The sequence below is a fragment of the Lipotes vexillifer genome, unplaced genomic scaffold, assembly GCF_000442215.2.
Source record: "Lipotes vexillifer unplaced genomic scaffold, Lipotes_vexillifer_v1.1 scaffold2225, whole genome shotgun sequence".
In the NCBI taxonomy this organism is placed as follows: Eukaryota; Metazoa; Chordata; class Mammalia; order Artiodactyla; family Lipotidae; genus Lipotes; species Lipotes vexillifer.
The window spans coordinates 916,758-940,097 of NW_006798684.1; the positions used below are offsets into that span (position 1 = coordinate 916,758).

The following is a 23,340-nucleotide window of genomic DNA, read 5'->3' on the forward strand; positions in this document are numbered from 1 at the left end:
GCGGCCATGGCTCACGGGCCCAGCCGCTCCGCGGCACGTGGGATCCTCCCGGGCCGGGGCACGAACCCGTGTCCCCTGCATCGGCAGGCGGAGTCCCAACCACTGCGCCACCAGGGAAGCCCCCCTTCTCTATTTTTTCGGGAAAGTTTGTGAAAAATTGGTGATTGATGTTCTTTCATTGTTCGGTAGAATTTACCAGTGAAGCCATCTGGGCCTGGGTTTTTCTTTCTGGGAACTTCTTTGATGACGAATTCAATCACTTGTTAACAGATTTTCAGTTCTTCTTGAGTCAGTTTCAGTAGTTTGTGCCTTATTAGGAATTTGCCTTTTTAGACAAAATTGTTGATTTTTGTCTAGGTTATCCAGCTTGATGGCATACACTTGTTCATGGTTATTTTCTTATAGTCCTTTTTATTCCTCTAAAGTTTGTAATGATGTTCCCTATTTCATTCCTAATTTTAATAACTTGAGGCTTCTCTCTCTTTTCTTGGTTGTTCTAGCTAAAAGGTTTGTCAATTTTGTTGATTTTTCTCTTCTTTATTTCATTTATTTCTACTGTAGTTTCTATTATTTCTTTCTTTAAAAAACTGTTTTGGAATCAGTGTTTTGGAAGATTTGCCGAAAAGTTGGAAAATGATACAGAGATCTCTACAACATTTACCAATCTTCCCTTATTGCTAACATTTTATATCAAATGTTGGAAAACTTTTCCCAAAAAGGGTCAGATGGCAAGTATTTTATGCTCTGCAGGCCACACATAATCTCTGTTGCATGTTCCTTCTTTGTTTTTGTTGTATTACAACATTTTTTTTTTTAATTTATTTATGTTTGGTTGTGTTGGGTCTTAGGTGTAGCACGCGGGGCTTGAGGGATCTTTTGTTGCAGCACGCGGGTTCTTCAGTGTGGCGTGCGGGCTTCTCTCTAGTTGTGGCTTGCGGGTTTTCTCTAGTTGAGGTGTGTAGGCTCCAGAGTGCGTGGGCTCTGTAGTTTGCGGCACGCAGGCTCTCTAGTTGAGACGCCTGAGCTCGGTAGTTGTGGTGCGTGGGCTTAGTTGTCCTATGGCATGTGGGATCTTAGTTCCCCAACCAGGTATCGAACCCGTGTCCCCTGCATTGGAAGGCAGATTCTTTACCACTGGACCACCAGGAAAGTCCCTACAATATTTTAAAAATTTTAAAACCTTTCTTAGCCGATACAAAAATCAGATCTTAAGCTATAGTTTACTAACTTCTGTCTTATATAATTATTTGACAAGAGTAAGATAATAACATTGGCACAATATTATTAAATTAATACAGTCTTTATTTGGGTTTCCCTAGTTTTTCCACTAAGGTCTCTTTTCTTTCTGGTTTTAAATATTTATTTATTTATTTGGCTGAGTCAGGTCTTAGTTGTGGCACGCGGGATCTTCCTTGTGGCATGTGGGATCTTTCTGTTGCATTGCACGGGCTTAGTTGCCCCATGGCATGTGGGATCTTAGTTCCCTGACCAGAGATCGAACCTGCGTCCTGTGCATTGGAAGGCAGATTCTTAACCACTGGACCACCAAGGAAGCCCCAAGTTCTCTTTTCTGTTCCAGGATTTGTTTTCATGTCTCCTTAGTCTCTTCTGATCTGCAACAGTTTTTCAGTCTTTCCTTGTTTTTCCTGACCATTGCACATTTGAAGAGTATATTTATAGTTTTTTTTTTGTTTTTTTTTTTCGTACGCGGCCTCTCAAATAGAGATCATTTTTATTTTTAATTGGTTAAATTTGCATTTTTTTTAGACTGGAGTTTGAGGAAGCAGGCTCTTTTACACTCTTAATTATATTTGAGTATAAAGTTTTGCAGCCTTTGTGAATAGCATTTTTGAGCAGATGGTATGAAACTCCTTTTAACATTTTTCTATATACTTCTTTGACCTAGTAGTTTCACATCTTTGTATTTATTCTACGAAAGCTATCCTGGATGTATTAGGTGTAATAATGGCTCCCTGTAGTGTTTGGGTAGTAATGAAGAATTCAGAGTAAGTAAAATGCAAGACCTATCCAGTAGACTTGTATGCAGCCAATAAGCATTATGATAGAGGTATTTACAATTGATTATGTGTTCCTACAAAGTAGTGTGATTAGTATTTTGTTCTTGATATGAGAAAAATATGTAAGTACCAAATAAATAGTTTTTGGTATTAGATAGTTACCTTATGGGTCACTGTTATTTTCTTGTGGGCTTTGTGAAAATTTTGTAATTTAAGGAAATTTAATGGTAAGCGATGAACATTCATATTGCTTGGGTTGCAGCAAGGCTCAATGAATATGTGTGAGGTACAATTTCTAGATTTGAAATTCAGAGTAGAAGTGATTGCTATCAGGAAAAATGGGCAAAAATTAATCATGCAGGGTTTTAGCACTAAGGACTGCATTGGTTTACTTTCTTTGATTTTTTTTTTAGTTTGTTATTTTTTAATTTTTAAATTATTTTTAAATTTTAAATTTTTATTTTTATTGAAGTATAGTTGATTTACAATGTTGTGTTAATTACTGCTGTACAGCAGAGTGATTCAGTTTTATATATATATATATATATATATTCTTTTTTTATCCCAGTGGCTTACTTTCATAAAAGGTTGCCACTACCCAAAGCTCAAATGTATAACGTGGAAGTGCCGTCTTCCAGAACTCACCTTCCCCTTTGGTTTTTCTTTTTATCTCATTCAGTTATTTCATACCGTGGTCTTTGGCTGCCACATTGGGACTTCTCACTTGAGGGTGTGTGTAAAGAAGGCCCTTATATATACTGGTTAGAATTGAGGTAAAATTTGCTGTGTGTGTAGACACTGTACAAACATCTTTCTGGGTGTAATGTAACGCTACAACTGAGGTCACAGCAGGCATAGGTTGGGATGAAAGGATTGGCCATTAGATCGGAGGGAACAGACCAGCTGGAGCTTGTATAATCAACCAACAACATGGACTGGAAAGCTCTTGTGAGAAGCATTTTTACATGTAAAAAACACTAACAACCTCTCCCCCTCCACCCCCATTGAGATTATTATGAATCTATATTAAAAGCAAAGGTGAAAAGTTGTTTGTTGGGACTTCCCTGGTGGCACAGTGGTTAAGAATCCGCCTGCCAATGCAGGGGACATGGGTTTCAGCCCTGGTCCGGGAAGATCCCACATGCTGCAGAGCAACTAAACCCGTGCGCCACAACTACTGAGCCTGCGCTCTAGAGCCCATAAGCCATGACTACTGAGCTTGCGTGCCACAACTACTGAAGCCCACATGCCTAGAACTCGTGCTCCGCGACAAGAGAAGCCACCACAATGAGAAGCACGCACACTGCAAAGAAGAATAGCCCCTGCTCTGCGCAACTAGAGAAAGCCCGCACACAGCAATGAAGACCCAATGCAGCCGTACATACATACATACGTACATACATAAATAAATAAATATATTTTTTTAAAGTTGTTTATTATTAGCACTTGGTGGATCTCCCCTCCCCGCCAAGCTCATTCAGTAATTTAAATGATTTAACTTTAAAAATATTTATGTTGGGAGTTAGTAAAGATTTTAGCTAGCAATGGTTGGTATGTTACTATTAACTGATTGCACAAGAGTTACCTTTTTCAAATTTCTTATTTTTTATTATTTTTTTGGCTGTGCCACATGGCTTGTGGAATCTTAGTTCCCTGACCGGGGACTGAACCCACACCCTCGACAGTGAAAACGCGGAGTTGTAACCACTGAACTGCCAGGGAATACCCAAAAGTTTCCTCATTTAAAAAATATCTTTCTGGGCTTCCCTGGTGGTGCAGTGGTTAAGAATCTGCACGCCAATGCAGGGGACACGGGTTCGAGCCCTGGTCCTGGAAGATCCCACATGCCACAGAGCAACTAAGCCTGTGCGCCACAACTACTGAACCTGCGCTCTAGAGCCCGCCAGCCACAATTGCTGAAGGTCGCACGCCTAGAGCCAGTGCTCCGCAACGAGAAGCCACCGCAATGAGAAGCCCGCACACCGCAACGAAGAGTAGTCCCCGTTCACTGCAGCTAGAGAAAAGCCCGCACACAGCAGCAAAGACCCAACGCAGCCATAAATAAATAAATACTTAAATAAAAAATACCTTTCTAATTTTTAATTGCCAGAAATACTACAAAAGGAAACCTCAAAAATTCGGTAATTTGAATTTTTTTTTAAGAAGGATTTTGAGTGAAAAAAACAACTGGAAAAGAGTTTTCTACATAGTTGACTAATTTAAGCATTTGAAAGTTGCTTCCTTTAAAATTCTGTTAAATTAAAACCATTTTAAAATTGTGGTTAAAAATAAAAATGTAACTTTAAAAATAATTTTTATTTAGATAAATACAGCCTTTCCCCTTCCGAACTGACCTTTTTTGAGTGATAGCAGAGCTTTTTGCTTTTTGACAGCAAGGTTGTGTCTAAGCCTGTATCCTGGCAGTTGTTTCCACTGCTTCCTGTTCTTCCACTTTCTGTTACGCTGTAACTTCATCTGCCCAGGGGAAAGAAAATTCAAAAAGAAAATTCAAGGGCTTCCCTGGTGGCACAGTGGTTGAGAGTCCGCCTGCCGATGCAGGGGACGTGGGGTTGTGCCCCGGTCTGGGAGGATCCCACATGCCGCGGAGCGGTTGGGCCCGTGAGCCATGGCCGCTGAGCCTGCGCTCAGCAACGGGAGAGGCCACAACAGTGAGAGGCCCTCGTACCGCGCGCACAAAAAAAAAATGAAAATTCAAATGAGTCACAAGGCTAATGAAGATGAACAGGACTTTAGGTCCTTTGGTCAAAGGAATGGGACCTTTATGCTATTTAATTTGATGCTTATTACCTTTTGGGAATACACTGTATACATTTAAGAGGTCTAAATTCAGAGTCCTTTTTTTTAGTTAATCAGTATTTCTGTTACCACTGTGATTGAGAGTTTTTATCTTGTTTATACCAGATTTTGGTATCTAGCTTGTATTTTTGGTGCTCCAATCTTGAACAGTTGTTTGTGCTTTTCCAGGCAACAGCTGAACAGATGCGTCTTGCTCAAGTGATCTTTGATAAAAATGATTCAGAGTTTGAAGCTAAAGTTAAACAGGTATGTTTCTGGCAAAGGATACTGTCATTTTTGTAATCTATTCTTACTGTGCTTAAAAAGATAATTTCACTAGAGATTCTTATTTTAAACTGTGCTTCTTGCTTAGTTGTAAATAATTGGATTTTGAACTTGTGATTCAAAATCAAAATACCTGTATTGGTGGCTAGAGTGAAGGAGTTTTGGCAGTAGAACCTTTCTGAGTTACTAGTGTTACATGTGAACAATGAGCATTTGTGAAAGTAGAATGACATTGTATATACCTGTGCGTAGAAAGTATATTTAGTATATGGAAGGTTCTCAGAAAATTTTGTTCAGTGTTACGGAAGAGCTGATTTGCCTTTTCACATATTGTGGTGGTCCCAAACATAGATTGGAAAAGTTATAAAATTAAACTTTAGGGTGATGTCTTCACTTAGAACTTCACTGATATAATATTATTTTAATTTCACATTCTTCTTTCCTGATAAGACTTCTTTTTCCTTCAAGACTCTAGAAACCAAGCAATAACCTTTACCTTGGTAGAGGTCTACCAGTAATTCCTTGGAGTGAAAGTCCCTTGGTGAACTCTTTATTTTAGCCCTTTAGTATGTAAACTCTTTCTTCTTACTTATAGTTGCTGTCATTAGACTTAATGGTGATATTTTTGGAAAGCCACAAAAATTATTTATTAAAAATCATAGAACTTATTCGCTGGAATGAGATTTATGAATTGTTTGAGACATACTTCTACATATTATATCGACTTATATCTGAGTAGCATAGCAGATACACAAAAAAGAGCACTGGTAGAGGAGTTCAGAGCTTTAAGTTTTTGTTTTTGTTTTTGTTTTTTTGTGGTACGCGGGCCTCTCACTGTTGTGGCCTCTCCCGTTGCGGAGCACAGGCTCTGGACGTGCAGGCTCAGCGGCCATGGCTCACGGGCCCAGCCGCTCCGCGGCATGTGGGATCTTCCTGGACCAGGGCACGAACCTGTGTCCCCTGCATCGGCAGGCGGACTCTCAACCACTGCGCCACCAGGGAAGCCCCAGAGCTTTAAGTTTTAACGATGGTTCTCTCTCTTACTAATCCAATCACTGGGGGAGTTTTGACGGTTACTATAAATCTTTTTTTTTTTTTTTTTTTTAACATCTTTATTGGGGTATAATTGCTTTACAATGGTGTGTTAGTTTCTGCTTTATAACAGAGTGAGTCAGTTATACATATATATATGTTCCCATATCTCTTCCCTCTTTGTCTCCCTCCCTCCCACCCTCCCTATCCCACCCCTCCAGACAGCCACAAAGAACCGAGCCGGTTTCCCTGTGCCATGCGGCTGCTTCCCACTGGCTATCTACCTTACGTTTGTTAGTATATATATGTCCATGTCTCTTATAAATATTATTATTTATTTATTTGGCTGCATTGGGTCTTGGTTGTTGTGCGTGGGCTTTCTCTAGTTGCGGCGAGTGGGGGCTATCCTTTGTTGTGGTGCCTGGTCTTCTCATTGCAGTGGCTTCTCTTGTTGCAGAGCACAGGCTCTAGGTGCGCGAGCTTCAGTAGTTGTGGCATGCAGGCTCAGTAGTTGTGGCTTGTGGGCTTAGTTGTTCCACGGCATGTGGGATCTTCCAGGACCAGGGTTCGAACCTGTGTCCCCTGCATTGGCAGGTGGATTTTTAACCACTGCGCCACCAGGGAAGTCCCTGCTGTGCATCTTAACAACTGCATGTGACAGGTATTGACCTACTGTAGATTGTTGATAAAAATCTGACCTTGGGCTTCCCTGGTGGCGCAGTGGTTGAGAGTCCGCCTGCCGTTGCAGGGGACACGGGTTCGTGCCCCGGTCTGGGAAGATCCCACATGCCACGGAGCGGCTATGCCCGTGAGCCACGGCTGCTGAGCCTGCGCGTTCGGAGCCTGTGCTCCGCGATGGGAGAGGCCACAACAGTGAGAGGCCCATGTACCACAAAAAAAAAAAAAAAAATCTGACCTTATTAGTAGACGTCCAAAGACTGAAGCATGGGAAAGCTGTAGAATGTATAGAACCTTGCTGGGTAACACAGGGAGGAAATCAGATGGAATGATGTGGTGTAAAGAGTTGTATTTATGAGATCAGGAGACCTGGCTTCCCGAAAGGCTAATTGTTTTCTGACCACAGAGAAATCGCTTCAGATGTTGGGGGTCAAACTGTTTTGAACTGCAGCTGATACATACTAAAATAGTTAAAGATACTTAAAACACAGCAGATATTTAAATCATACATTTGTTCACTGATAACTGAGAAACCTATATTGTGCCTAATCTGTGATTGTTCCTTGTATTGAAAATATTAAGTAGCTTAATTATCCCTTGTTAAAGGGAAAGCACCAAGGAGTTTTCTTTGATTTCAAACATAGCACCCTGTTGAGGCTACTTGAGAAAACAGTATGTCCAGGAGTGAGTTTTGTGATAGCTGCCAGATTCTATTTTTTTTCTTATTTATTTATTTATACAGCAGGTTCTTATTAGTTACCTGTTTTATACATATTAGTGTATATATGTCAATCCCAATCTCCCAGTTCATCCCACCACTATTAGCCCCGCTTTCCCCCTTTGGTGTCCATACGTTTGTTCTCTACATCTGTGTCACTGTTTCTGCCTTGCAAACCAGTTTATTTGTACCATTTTTCTAGATTCCACATATATGCGTTTATACGATATTTGTTTTTCTCTTTCTGACTTACTTCAGTCTGTATGACAGTCTCTAGGTCCATCCATGTCTCTGTAAATGACCCAATTTCGTTCCTCTTTATGGCTGAGTAGTATTCCATTGTATATATGTACCACATCTTTTTTATCCATTTGTCGATGAGCATTTAGGTTGCTTCCATGAGCTGGCTCTTGTAAATAGTGCTGCAGTGGACATTGGGGTGCATGTGTCTTTTTGAATTATGGTTTTCTCTGGGTATGTGGCCAGTAGTGGGATTGCTGGGTCATATGGTAATTCTATTTTTAGTTCTTTAAGGAACCTCCATACTGTTCTCCATAGTGGCTGTATCAGTTTACATTTCCACCAACAGTGCAAGAGGGTTCCCTTTTCTCCACACCCTTTCCAGCATTTGTTGCTTGTAGATTTTCTGATGATGCCCATTCTAACTGGTTTGAGGTGATACCTCATTGTAGTTTTGACTTGCATTTCTCCAGTAATTAGTGATGTTGAGCAGCTTTTCATGTGCCTCTTGGCCATCTGTATGTCTTCTTTGGAGAAATGTCTATTTAGGTCTTCTGCCCATTTTTGGATTGGGTTGTTCGTTTTTTTAATATTGAGCTACATGAGCTGTTTATATATTTTGGAGATTAATCCTTTGTCCGTTGATTCATTTGCAAATATTTTCTCCCATTCTGAGGGTTGTCTTTTCATCTTGTTTATGGTTTCCTTTGCTGTGCAAAAGCTTTTAAGTTTCATTAGGTCCCATTGTTTATTTTTGTTTTTATTTCCATTACTCTAGGAGGTGGGTCAAAAAAGATCTTGCTGTGATTTATGTCAAAGAGTGTTCTGCCTATGTTTTCCTCTAAGAGTTTGATAGTGTCCAGTCTTACATTTAGGTCTTTAATCCATTTTGAGTTTATTTTTGTGTATGATGTTAGGAAGTGTTCTAATTTCATTCTTTTACATGTAGCTGTCTGGTTTTCCCAGCAGCACTTATTGAAGAGGCTACCTTTTCTCCATTGTATATGCTTGCCTCCTTTGTCAAAGATAAGATGACCATATGTGCATGGGTTTATCTCTGGGCTTTCTATCCTGTTCCATTGATCTACATTTCTGTTTTTGTGCCATTACCATACTGCCTTGATTACTGTAGCTTTGTAGTATAGTCTGAAGTCAGGGAGCCTGATGCCTCTGTCTCTGTTTCTCTTTCTCAAGGTTGCTTCGGCTGTTCAGGGTCTTTTGTGTCTCCATACAAATTTTAAGATTGTTTGTTCTAGTTCTGTAAAAAATGCCATTGGTAATTTGATAGGGATTTCATTGTATCTGTAGATTGCTTTGCCAAATTCTAATTGTGAGACTTTAGGGTGTTAAAAGTTATTTTATATGTGCAGTGTTCTAATCCAAGCAGTGATATCCCATGTACGGAACATTGATGGAGTCAACTGGACTGTTGGACAGTGCAAACAGTTGGACTGGATGTTTGGCTAATTGTGGCCACATACTCATGCTTGGTCTTTGGGAAACATATAGTTCCACTTAATATTTGAGTAGCTCAGAAATATGGGAGTCCCAGGTCATTGAACTAGTTTGAGCAGTCACATAGCTCATCCTGAGTATTCTGAGAGTGTTGGTATGTATGTATGTGCTGCTGATTAAGAATTGATACTTTGTCAGCTTGGAGGAGGGTTGATTTATAGCTTGACTTTACCAGTGTTGGTCGAAAGACATGGAGTAGCCCCCCAAAACAGGTAAACCTGATCTTGGATTGTAATCTCAGAGTCTTGAAAAGGCCATCTTCATGTGGAAGGATTGCATAATCTCTGTCTTTATATAGTAGAATCTTAGGATTAATATCAAGTGCCATTCTTCTGTTTCCCTAATCATTGTCTTATAATTCCAACAGCTTATGGAAGTGACAGGAAAAAATCAGGATGAATGCATAGTGGCTCTACATGACTGTAATGGAGATGTCAACAAAGCTATCAATATATTGCTGGAAGGGAATTCAGACACGGTAAGTATTATTAATTGATTTGCAATGCTAAGATTTCTCTCCAGTTCCATATTGCATTTTCAACTTCACCTTATTCGGGGGTGGTGGTAGAGGGGGATTATGGGTGCCATTCCATATATGTTTTAAGTCCAGAAAGAACACTAACCTGAAATGACTGTTTTTGTTATGTATGTTTTCTTCATGAACTTGTAGAATCTGAAGACTTGAAAGAGAACTTGGTCATCTACTCCAGCCTTACACAGTTGCCAAAATTATCTGGGCCTGTGGACATTTTCACCACCTGAAAAACTTCTCTTGGCTCCACAGCTCATGTTTCTTCATTTCACTTGTCACCTTTTACCACTCTTTATATCTCTAGACTAACAGAAAACCAGGATTTGCTGGTATCTCTATTTTTTTATGTGTGAATATTCTACAGACACATTTTCATGACAATCTGACAGATACATAAAATAAGAAAAAAAAAATTTTTAAGCTTAATCAAGTTTGAGGAATGCGCATGCACACTAAAGCTCCTCCCTTTTATTTTAGGGAGGATGCAGCTAAAGCCACACCAGAGGCAGGTGTCAGCCCTAATCTTTTGATTTCTACATGGAAATTACACAGTATTTCATTTGTATTTTTTCATTGAGGAAACCAGAGCAGATTAAAACAAATAATGATTCACCTAAGTGGGGTATAAAGATGAACACATCAAAAAGTGCCTTCCTTATCATTGTTTAGGTTTAATCAAGTTCTCATTTTTAGGGGTAGGCTTTTTTAGGCACAGGCTGTATTAAAATGAACTACTGTGACAAGCTCAAAACTGAAATGAGTATATTTTTATTTAATAGGAAACAAGCAGAATAAAATTTGTAATTATAAAAATTAATGATAATTGGGAAAATATTTCGTTATTTGCGTATAGCAGTATTTGTGTGTAAAATTCTATGCAAGATTACACTGGTCCAACATGATGAACTACCAAATATGTGAGTTTGTTGGGAAAATATATCATGTTAAGTGAGGAAATAAAATTTTGAAGTTTTTGTTTGCTGACACTTGGGCATGTATTTGCTGGGTTTTATAAACTGTGGGGGGTGTTCACCTCATTGCTAATGGAGGCAGTGTAGAGTAGTTCTCCCTTATTTTTAAAATGAACTAAAGGGCTTAACTGCTTTCTTATTAAAAAAAAAAATCACTGTGAATAAATGAAATAATTCCAAATCATTAATTGGAAGGCATATTTTCTTTTATATGGTAGAGATAGGCTTGAATACTATTTTCCTGTTGCCTTTCCTTTAGCTCCCACAGATTCATCACTCCTTTTCTTTGGTGGCTGGGTGAATCTTTTAAGTTTTAAATGATCAGCCAGTTCTCTCTCAATAAACACTTTCAACTTCCTCTCCTCATTTGGGACTGAACCTAAAGGAGGTGGTTCTAGGCTGAAAGTTACATAAAGATCTCTTTGGTTACCTCTTTTTTAAAAAAATAATAAAATTTATTTATTTATTTATTTTTGGCTGCATTGGGTCTTTGTTGCTGTGCGCGGACTCTAGTAGCAGCGAGCAGGGTCTACTCTTCGTTGTGGTGCACGGGCTTCTCATTGCGGTGGCTTCTTGTCGCAGAACATGGGCTCTAGGAGCATGGACTTCAGTAGTTGTGGCACGCAGGCTCAGTAGTTGTGGCTTACTGACTCTAGAGTACAGTCTCAGTAGTTGTGGCACACGGGCTTAGTTGCTCTGCGGCATGTGGGATCTTCCAGGACAAGGGCTCGAACATGTGTCTCCTGCATTGGCAGGCAGATTCTTAACTACTGTGCCACCAGGGAAGCCCTTTGGTTACCTCTTGAACCTAGAAGTCACACAGTTGGGGCTAGATCTGGCATGTTGTTTTCTTAAAAGGTCAGAAACTAGCAAATTAGGACCTGAATACAGACACAAAAGGCATTTGCCTGTTTGGAGATGAGAAGGCTATAGGGAAAATGGAGAGGCAGAGGGGAAGTCCTTTGAAACCCTGGTTTGTTTAGGATTATTCCATGGTCCATCTTTTCTTTCATCCTGTTTGCCTTGTTTCTTACCTTGTTGTTGTCTGCAGTAGCCATGGCTACTACTGAGGTAGGTGGGGATGGCATAGAGTGGGAGCTTGGGGAAATAACATTTACTTTATGCTTATCAGCATAGGAAAAGGCTCTGTGGTGGGACAACCTATAGTATGTTGTCAATTCAACTAGTTGCTGTAATCTTTTGTGCTCTCTGTAGCAACAGGAACCTAACAAGAGATTTGCTGTCGTTATCATCAGAGAGTACAGTACGTTTATGGAGAAGAATTAAAATGGTAGGCATGCAAGCTATAAGGCATGTGTAATTAGGTCTGAAAGATAAATGCACACACTCTTGATGATTGTCCACACTTTGAGTGATAACTCTGAATAAATGCTTTTATTTTTGATAGACTTCATGGGAGACTGTAGGAGGGAAGAAGAAGAATTTTGGAAAAGAAAGTTCAGAAAACAAAGAGAATAGAGAGAAGAGAAGTGAGAGAGAAGTGAGCCGTGGACGCGGAAGCAACAACCGGAAAGTAAGAGGTGGCAATCGTGGGAGAGAGTGTAAGTAAAGACCTTTCTCCTCACCTTTGGTTTTATGAAAATTTTCATGCATGTTAAAAAGCTGACAGAATGATCCAATGAATGCCTATAAATCCACTTCCTCAGTGCAATATTTGTTAGTATAGTTAACAGTTAGTAATGAGCTACAACTGAGTAGTTTATTAGAACCCTAACTGATACAATTTCATATTAGCGCTGACCTGGGCTGTAGGTATTTGTGTTGTGTCTTAAGACCGCCTTCTGTTATGAATCAAGTGTATCATCTAATTTTAAAGAAGGTTTTTTTGTTGGCTGGTAGCTAAAGCTGTTTATTCTTCCCCACTTATGTATACTCATGATATATGCAAGGTTTAGATTAAGAGGAAAGTTGTTGAATAGGAAAGGTTTTTCCCAGTTCTCTCCATTTGACTCAGGTTTTGGCATCATTCACCCCAAACAACACTACCTCCTATGCAGACATACCAAAGTGGCTAAATTATGATAAATATTTAACATGTTCCTTTATAGACTTTTGCTAGTTTATTTATACCACAGATGTTTATTGAGTATCGACAGTGTAGTGGATAGTCTTCAAGTCATACAGCAATGAAGAAAACAGAAATCTTTGCCCTTCTAAAACATCTTTTAAGGGAGGTAGAGTGAGATGTAACAATAAAAAAGAGAAGTAACATTTCATATTGATATTGTAATATTTTAATGGCATTATGTAGAAAATTATGCTCTGGGGAAAAAACAAAGGCAGAGAGATGGGAATTATAGGTACGGGTTTGACAAATTTAAAGACAGTGACCAAGGAAGGCCTCACTGACACCTCACATACTTAAGCCATAAAAGAGATGAGGGGAGCAAGCTGTGCCAATATTGTTCATAAAATTTCTGTATTATACAGAGTCATTAATGCCAATATAGGAATAAGGAGAAGAAAAGACTGTGTTGGCATCTTCTGGACAGTAACCTGGAAAAACCTGTCTCTAACAATGATTTCCCCAAGAATTCAGTGTTTCCTTGGTATTGCGGTTTGCTAATCTATGCCTTTCCAGGCTTTGAACTTAAGCAATGAGCAGATTTTGTTGTGTATAGTTACATAACAAAGGTATTTTTTTTTGGAAGTAAACTTACTTTACAGGAGGACACGTCAAAACAGAAAATAAAAGTGGTGCGTCATTTTAATTTCTTTTTGAATTTTCACCTATGAATTAAGCAAGTTGTGCTGTCATTCAGTTTTTTGAGCCACGCTGGTTTGGTTTTTCTTGTTTTCCAAACCCTTTGGTTAAATTTTAACCTTTTTTTAAAAAGCCTTTTTTTGTTGAGGGGTGGAGGGAGACTTTTTGTCCTTGTCTTTAATAGCTGTAATAGCTGTTAGTTTGATTATGTATAAGGGGTGCTCTTTTCTTCCTTAGTTAGAGGTGAAGAGAATGGAATTGATTGCAATCAAGGGGACAAGCCTTCAGACCGTGGCAAGAGAGCTCGTGGTAGAGGTAAGACAGAATAAGGCGGACGGAGATGCTTGTGATCGGGAGGAGGCAGGCTGTTCATATACTCAGTACATTAAGCCATGGCAGTGTACTCTGAAAGAATGGTTGATCTGAAATCTTTTGATTCATTTACTGATGCCAGTGAATGAAGTGTTTGGATTATGTAATTTTGAGGAAACCTATTGGTTGTTTTCAAATGAGCTGAGAAAGGCCCTTTCTATGAATAATTTAAAACTTGAAGATCTGACCAAAAAGTTATTAATTCTCCTATGTTGGACTTTACCCATAGTAAAGTGTTTTACCATATGATGCTTTTTTGTTTGTTTGTTTCTAATGTTTATTTATGTATTTATTTATTTGGCTGCATTGGGTCTTAGTTGCAGCACACGGGATCTTCGTTCAGGCATGTAGGATCTTTCGTTGTGGCATGCGGACTTCTCTCTAGTTGTACTTCTTTTTGTTTTTTTAAAGGAAATCCTTGGTAACCAACAACTGCTTTTTTTTTTCTTTCTTTTTTTTAAGGTTTAATTTTGGGACTTCCCTGGTGGTGCAGTGGTTAAAAATCCACCTGCCAATGCAGCGGACACGGGTTCAAGCCCTGGTCCAGGAAGATCCCACATGCCGCGGACCAGCTAAGCCCATGCACCCCAACTACTGAGCCTGCGCTCTAGAGCCTGCGAGCTACAGCTACTGAGCCCACGTGCCACAGCTACTGAAGCCCACACTCCTAGAGCCTGTGCTCCGCAACAAGAGAAGCCACCGCAATGAGAAGCCCACGCACCGCAACGACGAGTAGACCCTGCTCGCCGCAACTAGGGAAAGCCCGCGTTCAGCAACGAAGACCCACAGCAGCCAAATAAATAAAATAGAATAAAATAAATTTATTTTAAAAAGGTTTAATTTTATTTATTTTTGGCTGCATTGGGTCTTTGTTGCTGCACACAGGCTTTCTCTAGTTGCAGTGAGGAGGGGGTACTCTTCATTGCGGTGCGTGGGCTTCTCATTGCAGTGGCTTCTCTTGTTGCGGAGCACGGGCTCTAGGAGTGCGGGCTTCAGTAGCTGTGGCACGCGGGCTCAGTTGTAGCTCTTTCTGACTTACTTCACTCTGTATGACAGACTCTAGGTCCATCCACCTCATTACAAATAACGCAATTTCGTTTCTTTTTATGGCTGAGTAGTATACCATTGTATATATGTGCCACATCTTCTTTATCCGTTCATCTCCTGATGGACACTTAGGTTGCTTCCATGTCCTGGCTATTGTAAATAGTGCTACAGTGAACATTGTGGTACATGACTCTTTTTGAATTATGTTTCTCAGGGTGTATGCCCAGTAGTGGGATTGCTGGGTCATATGGTAGTTCTATTTTTAGGTTTCTAAGAAACCTCCATAGTGTTCTCCATAGTGGCTCTATCAACTTACATTCCCACCCACAGTGCAAGAGGGTTCCCTTTTCTCCACACCCTCTCTAGCATTTACTGTTCATAGATTGTTTGATGATGGCTGTTCTGACTGGTGTGAAGTGATACCTCATTGTGGTTTTGATTTGGATTTCTCTAATAATTAGTGATGTTGAGCATCCTTTCATGTGTTTGTTGGCAATCTGTATATCTTCTTTGGAAAAATGTCTATTTAGGTCTTACACCCATTTTTTCATTGGGTTGTTTGTCTTTTGGATATTGAGCTGCATGAGCTGCTTGTATATTTTGGAGATTAATTCTCTGTCAGCTGCTTTGTTTGCAAATATTTTCTCCCATTCTGAGGGTTGTCTTTTCTTCTTGTTTATGGTTTCCTTTGCTATGCAAAAGCTCTTAAGTTTCATTAGGTCCCATTTGTTTATTTTTGTTCTTATTTCCATTTCTCTAGGAGGGGGGTAAAAATGGATCTTGCTATGGTTTATATGATAGAGTGTTCTGCCTGTGTTTTCCTTTAAGAGTTTTATAGTGTCTGGCCTTACATTTAGGTCTTTAATCTATTTTGAGTTTTTGTGTATGGTGTTAGGGAGCACTCTAATTTCATTCTTTTACATGTAGCTGTCCAGTTTTCCCAGCACCACTTATTGAAGAGGCTGTCTTTTCTCCATTGTATATTCTTGCCTCCCTTGTCAAAGATAAGGTGACCGTATGCACGTGGGTTTATCTCTGGGCTTTCTATCCTGTTCCATTGATCTATATTTCCGTTTTTTTCTGCCCGTACCATACTGTCTTGATTACTGTAGCTTTGTAGTACACTCTGAAGTCAGCCTGAATTCTCCATCTCCGTTTTTCTTTCTCAAGATTGCTTTGGCTATTCAGGGTCTTTTGTGTTTCCATACACATTGTTAAATTGTTTGTTCTAGTTCTGTGGAAAAATGCCATTGGTAGCTTTATAGGGATTGTATTGAATCTGTAGATTGCTTTGGGTAGTATAGTCATTTTCACAATGTTGATTCTTCCAATCCAAGAACATGGTATATCTCTCTATCTGTTTGTATCATCTTTAATTTCTTTCATCTTTGTCGTATAGTTTTCTGCATACAGGTCTTTTTTCTCCTTAGGAAGGTTTATTCCTAGGTATTTTATTCTTTTTGTTGCAGTGGTAAATGGAATTGTCTCCTTAATTTCTCTTTCAGATTTTTTGTCATTAGTGTATAGGAACGCAAGACATTTCTGTGTATTAATTTTGTATCCTGCAGCTTTACCAAATTCATTGATTATCTCTAGTAGTTTTCTGGTGGCATCTTTAGGATTATCTATGTATAGTATGTCATCTGCAAACAGTGACAGTTTTACTTTTTCTTTTCTAATTTGTATTCTTTTATTTCTTTTTCTTCTCTGATTGCCATGGCTAGGACTTCCAAAACTATGTTGAATAATAGTGGAGAGTGGACATCCTTGTCTTGTTCCTGATCTTAGAGGAAATGCTTTCAGTTTTTTATGATTGAGAATGATGTTTGCTGTGGGTTTGTCTTATATGGCCTTTATTATGTTGAGGTGGGTACTCTCTATGCCCACTTGCTTGAGAGTTTTTTTCATAAATATGGGTGTTGAATTTTGTCAAAAGCTTTTTCTGCATCCATTGAGATGATCATATGGTTTTTCTTCTTCAATTTGTTAATATGGTGTATCACATTGATTGATTTGCATATATTGAAGAATCCTTGCATCCCTGGGATAAAATACCACTTGATCATGGTGTATGATCTTTTTAATGTGTTGTTGGATTCTGTTTGCTAGTATTTTGTTGAGGATTTTTGCATCTATATTCATCAGTGATATTGGTCTGAAATTTTCTTTTTTTGTAGTATCTTTGTCTGGTTTTGGTATCAGGGTGATGGTGACCTCGTAGAATGAGTTTGGGAATGTTCCTCCCCCTGCAGTTTTTGGAAGAGTTTGCGAGGATGGGTGTTAGCTCTTCTCTAAATGTTTGATAGAATTCACCTGTGAAGCCATCTGGTCCTGGCCTTTTCTTTGTTGGAAGATTTTTATTCACAGTTTCAATTTCATTGCTTGTGATTGGTCTGTTCATATTTTCTATTTCTTCCTGGTTCAGTCTTGGAAGGTTATACCTTTCTAAGAATTTGTCCATTTCTACCAGGTTGTCCATTTTATTGGCATAGAGTTGCTTGTAGTAGTCTCTTAGGATGCTTTGTATTTCTGCAGTGTCTGTTGTAACTTCTCCTTTTTCTTTTCTAATTTTATTGATTTGAGTCCTCTCCCTCTTTTTCTTGATGAGTCTGGCTAATGGTTTATCAATTTTGTTTATCTTCTCAAAGAACCAGCTTTTAGTTTTATTGATCTTTGCTGTTGTTTTGTTTGTTTCTATTTCATTTATTTCTGCTCTGATCTTTATGGTTTCTTCCCTTCTACTAACTTTGGATTTTGTTTGTTCTTCTTTCTCTAGTTCCTTCAGGTGTAAGGTTAGATTGTTTGTTTGAGATTTTTCTTGTTTCTTGAGGTAGGATTGTATTGCTATGAATTTCCCTCTTAGAACTGCTTTTGCTGCATCCCATAGGTTTTGGATTGTCCTGTTTTCATTGCCATTTGTCTCTAGGTAATTTTTGATTTCCTCTTCCATTTCTTCAGTGATATCTTGGTTATTTAGTAACATATTGTTTAGCCTCCATGTGTTTGTGTTTTTTACGTTTTTTTCTCTGTAATTTATTTCTAATCTCATAGCATTGTGGTCAGAAAAGATGCTTGTTATGATTTCGATTTTCTTAAATTTACCGAGGCTTGATTTGTGACCCAACGTGTGATCTATCCTGGAAAATGTGCTGTGGTCACTTGAGAAGAAAGTTAATCTGCTGTTTTCAGATGGAATGTCCTATAAATATCAATTAAATCTATCTGGTCTATTGTGTCATTTAAAGCTTGTGTTTCCTTATTAATTTTCTGTCTGGATGATCTGCTCATTGGTGTAAGTGGGGTGTTAAAGTCCCCCAGTATTATTGTGTTATTGTCGATTTCATCTTTTATAGCTGTTGGCATTTGCCTTATGTATTGAGGTGCTCCTATGTTGGGTTCATATATGTTTATAATTGTTATATCTTCTTTTTGGATTGATCCTTTGATCATTATGTAGTGTCTTTCCTTGTCACTTGTAACATTCTTTATTTTAAAGTCTACTTTATCTGATAATAAGTATTGCTACTCTAGCTTTCTTTTTCCATTTGCATGGAATATCATTTTCCATTCCCTCACTTTCAGTCTGTATGTGTCCCTAGGCCTGAAGTGGGTCTCTTGTAGAGAGTATTTATATGGGTCTTCTTTTTGTATCCATTCAGCAAGCCTGTGTCTTTTGGTTGGAGCATTTAATCCATTCACATTTATGGTAATTATCAATATGTATGTTCCTATTACCATTTTCTTAATTGTTTTGGGTTTGTTTTTTGTAGGTCTTTTTCTTCTCTTGTGTTTTCCACTTAGAGAAGTTCTTTTAGCATTTGTTGTAGAGTTGGTTTGGTGGTGTTGAATTCTCTTAGCTTTTGCTTGTCTGTAAAGCTTTTGATTTCTCTGTTGAATCTGAATGAGTTGCTTGCCGGGTAGAGTAATCTTGGTTGTAGGTTCTTCCCTTTCATCACTTTAAATATATCGTGACACTCCCTTCTGCCTTGTAGAGTTTCTGATGAGAAATCAGCTGTTAACCTTAATGGGAGTTCCCTTGTATGTTATTTGTCATTTTTCCCTTGTTGCTTTTAATAATTTTTCTTTGTCTTTAATTTTTGTCAGTTTAATTACTGTGTGTCTCGGCATGTTTCTCCTTGGGTTTATCCTGCTTGGGACTCTCTGTGCTTCCTGGACTTGGGTGGCTATTTTTTTTACCATGTTAAGGAAGTTTTCGACTCTAATCTCTTCAAATATTTTCTTGGGTCCTGTCTCTCTCTCTTCTCCTTCTGGGACCCCTATAATGCAAATGTTAGTACGTTTAATGTTGTCCCAGAGGTCTTTTAGGCTGTCTTCATTTTTTTCATTCCTTTTTCTTTATTCTGTTCCGCAGCAGTGAATTCCACCATTCTATCTCCGAGGTCATGTATCTGTTCTTTGCCTCAGTTATTCTGTTGTTTCCTTCTAGTGTATTTTTCATTTCAGTTATTTTATTGTTCATCTCTGTTTGTTTGTTCTTTAATTCTTCTAGGTCTTTGTTAAACATTTCTTGCATCTTCTGGATCTTTCCCTCCATTCTTTTTCCAGGGTCCTGGATCATCTTCACTGTCATTGTTCAGAAATCTTTTTCTGGAAGGTTGCCTATCTCCACTTAATTTAGTTGTTTTTCTGGGGTTTTATCTTGTTCCTTCATCTGGTAACAAAGTCCTCTGCCTTTTCATTTTGTCTGTCTCTGTGAATGTGGTTTTTGTTCCATAGGTTGCAGTGTTGTAGTTCTTCTTGCCTCTGGTGGATGAGGCTCTCTAAGAGGCTTTGCAAGCTTCCTCATGGGAGGGACTGGTGTTCGGTAGACCTGGGTGTTGCTCTGGTGGACAGAGCTCAGTAAAATTTTAATCCACTTGTCTGCTGATGTGTGGGGCTGAGTTCCCTCCCTGTTGGTTGTTTGGCCTGAGGTGACCCAGCACTGGAGACTCTGGGAGGGCTCATGCCAAGGAGTATTTCCCAGAACTTCTGCTGCCAGTGTCCTTGTCCTCACAGTGAGCCACAGCCACCCCCTGCCTCTGCAGGAGACCGTCCAACACTAGCAGGTAGGTCTGCTTCAGTCTCCTATGGGGTCACTGCTCCTTCCCCTGGGTTCTGATGTTCACACTACTTCGTGTGTGCCCTCCAAGAGTGGAGTCTCTTTTTACCCAAGTCCTGTCAAAGTCCTGCAATCAAATCCCACTAGCCTTCAAAGTCTGATTCTCTAGGAATTCCTCCTCCCATCGCCCGACCCCCAGTTTGGGAAGCCTGACGTGGGGCTCAGAACCTTTAGTACAGTGGGTGGACTTCTGTGGTATAAGTGTTCTCCAGTTTGTGATTATGGGATTTGATTTTATTGTGATTGCGCCCCTCCTACTGTCTCATTGCAGCTTCTCCTTTGTCTTTGGATATGGGGTATCTTTTTTGGTGAGTCGCAGTGTTTTCCTGTTGATAACTGTTCAGCAGTTAGTTGGGATTCCAGTGCTCTCGCAAGAGGGAGTGAGCACATGTCCTTCCACTCCACCATCTTGAATCAGTCTTGGTCCTTGTTTTTTTTAAATCCACTTTATATATAGTAGTGTATATATGTTAATCGTACCCCCCCCACCTCCTTATGTTTATTATTTATTTATTTATTTTGGTGATACACAGGCCTCTCACTGTTGTGGCCTCTCCTGTTGCGGAGCACAGGCTCTGGACGCACAGGCTCAGCAACCATGGCTCACGGGCCTCACCGCTCCACAGCATGTGGGATCTTCCCAGACCGGGGCACGAACCCATGTCCCCTGCATCGGCAGGTGGACTCTCAACCACTGTGCCACCAGAGAAGCACTACTTTTTTTTTTTTTTAAGAATTTTTTGATGTGGACCAGTTTTAAAGTCTTTATTGAATTTGTTACACTATTGTTTCTGTTTTATGTTTTGGTTTTTTGGCCGTGAGGCATGTGGGATCTTAGTTCCCTGACCAGGGATTGAACCCTCACTCCCTGCATTGGAAGGTGAAGTCTTAGCCACTGGGCCTTCAGTGGAAGTCCCCTTATGTTTACTTTTTTTGTTTTTAATTTATTTTAATTATTTTTGACTGCGTTGGGTTTTTGTTCCTGCTTGCGGCTTTTCTCTAGTTGTGGCCAGCGGGGGCTACTCTTTGTTGCAGTGTGCAGCTTCTCATTGCGGTGGCTTCTCGTTGCCGAGCATGGGCTCTAGGCGTGCGGGCTTCAGTAGTTGTGGCATGCAGGCTTAGTAGTTGTGGCTCGCAGGCTCTAGAGCACAGGCTTAGTAGTTGTGGTGTGTGGGCTTCCTTGCTCTGTGGCATGTGGGATCTTCCTGGACCAGGGCGTGAACCCATGTCCCCTGCATTGGCAGGCGGATTCTTAACCCCTGCGCCACCAGGGAAGCCCCCTTATGTTTACTTTTAAGGGCGGTTGTAAAGTAGTGGGTAAGGGACTCAGATTGACTTTTTTTTTTTTTTTTTTTTGCGTGGCTTGTGGGATCTTAGTTCCTGGTCTGGGGATTGAACCCCAAGCCCTGGCAGTGAAAGCGCCAAGTCCTAACCATTGGACTGCTGGGGAATTCCCAGATTGACTGTTTATAAACCCAGTTCGATGTTAAAAAAAATCAGTCCACCCTCTTCCACATATATGTAAACTCTAGTGAGGTGTAATTTTTATATTATTAGCTGATATTTAAACATGTTTAAACAAGCTGCTGAAGAGTAGTGGTCTGTGTCTAGGGATTTCTTAGAATCATTACCCCAAGTTCAACACAGGACAAGAAGAGAGAAAACATTCAGTACCCAGTATGCACAAAAACAGTTACTTTGCTTGGTGAATATTAGTAAAGTACAGTTTGATAGTAAGTGAATAGTGGTGCAAGACAAATAATTTGTCCCTTTCATAATTAAAGGATGTGTCCTTTGTTTTATGTGTTTACTATGTCCCTTTCCAGAAGTTTGGTTGTAAGTTATTTAATGTCTTAATCTACTCTCTCATGGTGTGTTGAATTAACCTTAAAACTGTTGATTGTACTATCCCTTTCCAGTTATTTGTGATCTGTTGGGTAGTATGCAGATTTTAAAATGCATCCTTAAAAAACAAGTACATGGTTTAAAGTGTGTACTTTAAAAATGATTCTTTAAGGTCTCCATTGCCTTTATTCTTTAATTTTGACCATACTTGTGGGCAGCTGTTGCTGACTTCACATTGGCTCTCCCTCAGAACAGTAATCCAGTTCATGGTAAAATTAGCTAAAATGTTAAGCTGCTAAAATTTTAATAAATCACCCCTTTCCTCTTTAATTTTTGCCTTATCTACACAGTGTTAGCATAAAGAGTATTATGAAACAGCATGGATTTAATATGCTAATGTACACTTTTTTGTAATTTATGTTAAGAATTTGGTAATCTCTGTATTAAATAAAAAATCATATATATAAAATGGAAGTATATTTTACTCCCATTTCATGGAAAGTATAAACTGTAGCAAATGAAATAAAATTAAGTTCCATTTATACACCTAATTTTTCTGTACCTTTCCCTGAATGTTTTCTCTGTATTGGGAGGAGCAAGAATCAGTGTGACACTTGTAACAGATCATTTTTCTATGATTCATTTAAAGTTTGTGGAAAGGTAGCTTGTGAGTTGTGTGTTTTTGTGAGAAAACAGCCTCTTCAGAAGAGGAGAGTAACGGCTGTGCTAGGCTATCATTAGTGTTCTGGGCTTTGCTTTTTGGAAAGTAAGCCTGGTAGTTGGTGTGAAAACCTTTGGAAATTTATAAATGTTGACTATTCATAGATACTTGGCCATCAAATTATACTGTGTTGTATGTACAAAATGTGGAATTTAATTGATACTTATAAAGTATCTAATCCTGACTTAATCCTGAATTTAGATTGAAGACCATGTTAATAATCTGTGAGATTGGGAGTATTCTTTTTTTTTTTTTTTATTGGAGCATAGTCTATTAACAATGTTTTATTAGTTTGAGGTATACAGCAAAGTGATTCAGTTATACATATACATGTATGTATTCTTTTTTTTTTTTTCTTTTTTTCTTTTTTGCGGTACGCGGGCCTCTCACCGCCGCGGCCTCTCCCGCTGTGGAGCACAGGCTCCGGAGGCGCAGGCTCAGCAGCCATGGCCCATGGGCCCAGCCTTTCCGCGGCATGTGGGATCCTCCCGGACCGGGGCACAAACCCGCGTCCCCTGCATCGGCAGGCAGACTCCCAACCACTGCGCCACCAGGGAAGCCCATGTATCTATTCTTTTTCAAATTGTTTTCCCGTTTAGGTTATTACTGCATATTAAGCAAAGTTCCCTGTGCTATATAGTAGATACTTGTTGGTTATCTGTTTTAAATATAGTAGTGTGTACATGTCAATCTCAAACTCAGATTGGGAGTATTCTTGATAAAGTT

General features: G+C 39.4%; 1 protein-coding gene across 5 annotated transcripts in view; it reads left to right on the forward strand.

Moving 5' to 3' along the window:
• UBAP2 (ubiquitin associated protein 2) overlaps positions 1–23,340 on the forward strand; it is an 85,743-nt gene that overhangs the window by 10,377 nt on the left and 52,026 nt on the right. For 2 of the 5 annotated variants that reach the window (XM_007470782.1, XM_007470783.1), the window contains exons 2-5: positions 5,004–5,081; positions 9,650–9,760; positions 12,194–12,347; positions 13,748–13,825. In XM_007470782.1, the coding sequence (XP_007470844.1) occupies positions 5,004–5,081; positions 9,650–9,760; positions 12,194–12,347; positions 13,748–13,825 (421 nt within the window). Of the gene's footprint in view, positions 1–5,003; positions 5,082–9,649; positions 9,761–12,193; positions 12,348–13,747; positions 13,826–23,340 lie in introns of those variants that run through there. The other 3 variants (XM_007470781.1, XM_007470784.1, XM_007470785.1) reach the window with 2 other exon arrangements.